The following is a 3243-nucleotide window of genomic DNA, read 5'->3' as shown; positions in this document are numbered from 1 at the left end:
TCTGATTTTCTTCCGAGCATTTTCTACGAGACTTACCTTACTTTGCTCCCCCATTTCTTTCCAATTCCAACGGAAATAAGGAAAATTCTAACGACGGATAAATTTACGCAAATAAAAATAAGCTTTTAGAATAATCTTAAATCTTTTATTGACTTTCAGAAAGAAACCGTTCACCGAGCTGACCGAAATAAAACGTCGATTTTATTTACTTTTTTACTTTGGTTTATTATACAAACGAATCAGTAGAAGTAAGTGAATGTGTTGCAGAGGTTCAATATGCTTAAAAAATAGCTCTTATCAAACATTACACCTTCGCTCTCTGCCTTTCTCGGCTCTACTCTACGTTTGCACCATCATTTCACAATCCTGGGCCACCCGGTGGCCTACATATGCAAGTCTTCTCGGCTCCGCGTCACACTCTTCGCAACCATTTTGCTTAGTTAAAAGGTACGTGACCCCTTTATCGTCCTAGCTACCACCTACAATCTCTCACTCTGCGGCAATTCCTTTCGGCACTTGACGTGCCCAAACGCCCGGCATCCGACCAAAAGCCGGCAACACTGTGCATCTTTTGATAAGCTAGTGGAATGAAACTGTTTCTGTTTTGGAAGGTATAAAACAACGCTTAGCGGAATGTGTATTCGGGTTTTAAATAAACACGCGCAGTGTGCCGTAACACACGTTTTTGACGAAAAATTAAATTAATCTTATACCTAAAGGTGTCCATCCAAGTCCCAATCCCTTTCACGAACCATTAATATTAAAATCTCGATGCCGCAACGCCGGTTGCAAGTGGAATGCAGTGAGCGGCGCTGGCTGAGTGTTCGTCTCGTGTAACGTGGGTTCGGGAAGAGGGTTTTGGAGTATTCTTCCCAATGCGTGTACCTCTGCATGATAGCTGCGTATTCGATGCGCATCGAGCGTAAATGCGTTGGTCAGGTACGAAATATTGCAAAAAAAAACTCGAAAAACTCTGAGCACTCTGAGTGCGACGAAAGGATAGCCTGAAGCAGAGTTGCTCGCACGTAATATTGCTCGTAATTTAGCGTGTTTTTGGACAAAAAATAACTATAAAACAACGATTCCTTTTTCGACTACGAACAGCATATCAAGCGCAAACGAACGGACGCATCTGTGTTCGTGTTTGTCCCTGGGCAGCCGACTCTTTCGAGCGACCCATTTCGCACTGTCCGAGAGAACAATCACGGCGATTGTGTGTCTGGCCACGGGCGTGGATCACAAGCGCGTGTGCAATGAAGCGGAAATACATTTTTACATCTGCGTGGTCACCTTCATGCATGTTCACTACTCCGGGGGTCCGGCAGTCAGAGTGACGACCGGCGCTGCAAATTCTCGCCGACAACCTTGAAACCTCGTTCTTTTCATTTTCAATTTTTGTGCAATACGGTGTGGCGTTGTGGGGAAAAATTCTAATCACCTAACTATCGCGATCGCGATCGCCGATTCCCGTCCATTTTCATCCCACCGTTTTGCGGAGGAACCCCGATCTCTTATCACATATGCAAGCGAACGAACGCGGTACGGCTCGCTTATCGCTCAATTCGGATAGTCATCATCGTCCTGTTCGGTGGCCGCGGGTCGTCCAGCGTTCCCGCCGACGCAGCAGAACCGATTTCGGTTCGCGCTCAAGTTTACGCTCTTCATTAGATCGATCGTGTCGTGGCCTTGGGCGCGCAGCTCGCGCTCGGTGCACCGTTCGAGTTTTTTCCACTGCTGCACGGCCAGCGCGAACGCGGTGGCCACATTGTCGGACGTTTTGGCCGACGTTTCGATGAAGGCGGCCACGTGATGCTCCTGGCACCAGTGGGTTACCTCTTCGGCTGTCACCTGCCGGTGCCCGGTAGCGGCCAGATCGCTCTTGGTGCCGACCACGATGAACGGGAAGCGCTCCGGGTTGACGTCGTAGTACCGGAGAAACTCGTCGCGCCAGCTGGCCAACGTTTTGAAGCTCTGCCGATCGTCGATCGCGTACGTCAGCAGACAGATGTCGGTTCCGCGGTAGAACGGTGTCCGCAGGGCCCGAAATCGCTCCTGGCCGGCCGTATCCCAGATCTGGAAACGAGTCACCGAACGGTCAGATGTTTCTAGTGAGTTTATATATTTTTTCTATTATTAAATCTTCACGCTCAAACGGGAAAGGCATTCCACGGTTTCGCGTTCCGTCACTAATGGAATCTGCAAACGTGCAAAAAGGTGCTAAATAAAAAAGAGCAGCCCTCCAAGTACCCGGTCGGGTGAGTAATAAACAAAATGTTCGACTTATCTGTCCCCGGTTGCTAGAAACGGTGCTTGGGCGTTGCTAACCGACGAGCCCCGCGGCCGTGTCCTAATCAATAGGCAAAGCGCGGGGTTGTTTACCGTCCGAAATAGTTTACATCCCCCCCAAAAAAGCAAAACGTGGTGCTTCGCGGGTGGAATTTTGCGGTTAAACAAAGTTCCACCCCGCCTTGGTTGGGACACAGTTTTTGAACCGTGTTTTGTTTGTTCAATCACGAGAAGGACCCATTCTGGAGCCAGCGCAGAAGAGGCATGACGACGACGACGACGACGACGACGGTGTCCAGCAGTTTAATGGGGCTTCAACACGCCATGGCAAGACGGCCTTTTAACGTTCTTCTGTTTCCTCTCTGCAGACGATTTTATTGCCACGACATGTCTCACGGACGGGAAGAACGTCCGAAACGGAAGTTGGCACACCTGTCTATGGTCTGTTCATTGCTTTTTAACATCCTCATAGCTCTGATGGATAGAATTTTAAGCCGCGTACCTGATGTATTAGGCAATAAGCATTAAATTAAACATTAACTCGGTCTACTCGTCTCCAGTGTTTCACCATTTTCGTGCATCGTACAATCGAAATCCGCTCCGTCGTAGGTAAACGGAGTATGTTTGAACATCTGGTGCTCCCACACGGAAACGGCCAGGCCAACCAAATATGTGTGTCTCCACGGATGGTAACAAAACAATGTGGGAACCGGAGGACGCACACAAAAACGCGATAAACTTCATCGTGTTGGTGCGTCCACTGCTGCTGCAGTCGAATCCATCGACCCCGACCGCCAAACCCGCGATGTAGCCGCGATGTCATCGCGTTTGTTCAATTATCCCCCTCCCGCCGTTGGCCACCCGACCCGCCCGTACTTACCTGCAGCGTGTAGCGTTCCTGGTCCACTTGTAAGTCTTTGTTGAGGAACTCGACGCCGATCGTGTGAAAAACTGTGC

General features: G+C 49.4%; 1 protein-coding gene across 1 annotated transcript in view; it reads right to left on the bottom strand.

The window, feature by feature from the left end:
- Window positions 1-272: 272 nt before the first annotated feature.
- Window positions 273-3243, bottom strand: part of LOC128270999 (ras-related protein Rab-9A-like) — a 3239-nt gene continuing 268 nt past the window's right edge. Inside the window, exons 2-3 of the mRNA XM_053008427.1 lie at window positions 3167-3237; window positions 273-2073 (exon numbers count right to left, since the gene is read on the bottom strand). Of these exons, the coding sequence (XP_052864387.1) occupies window positions 1558-2073; window positions 3167-3237 (587 nt within the window). The 3' untranslated portion in view covers window positions 273-1557. The remainder of the gene's footprint in view (window positions 2074-3166; window positions 3238-3243) is intronic.

The sequence above is a fragment of the Anopheles cruzii genome, chromosome 3, assembly GCF_943734635.1.
Source record: "Anopheles cruzii chromosome 3, idAnoCruzAS_RS32_06, whole genome shotgun sequence".
Classification (NCBI taxonomy): Eukaryota; Metazoa; Arthropoda; class Insecta; order Diptera; family Culicidae; genus Anopheles; species Anopheles cruzii.
This window is presented reverse-complemented; position numbering and strand designations above follow the sequence as displayed.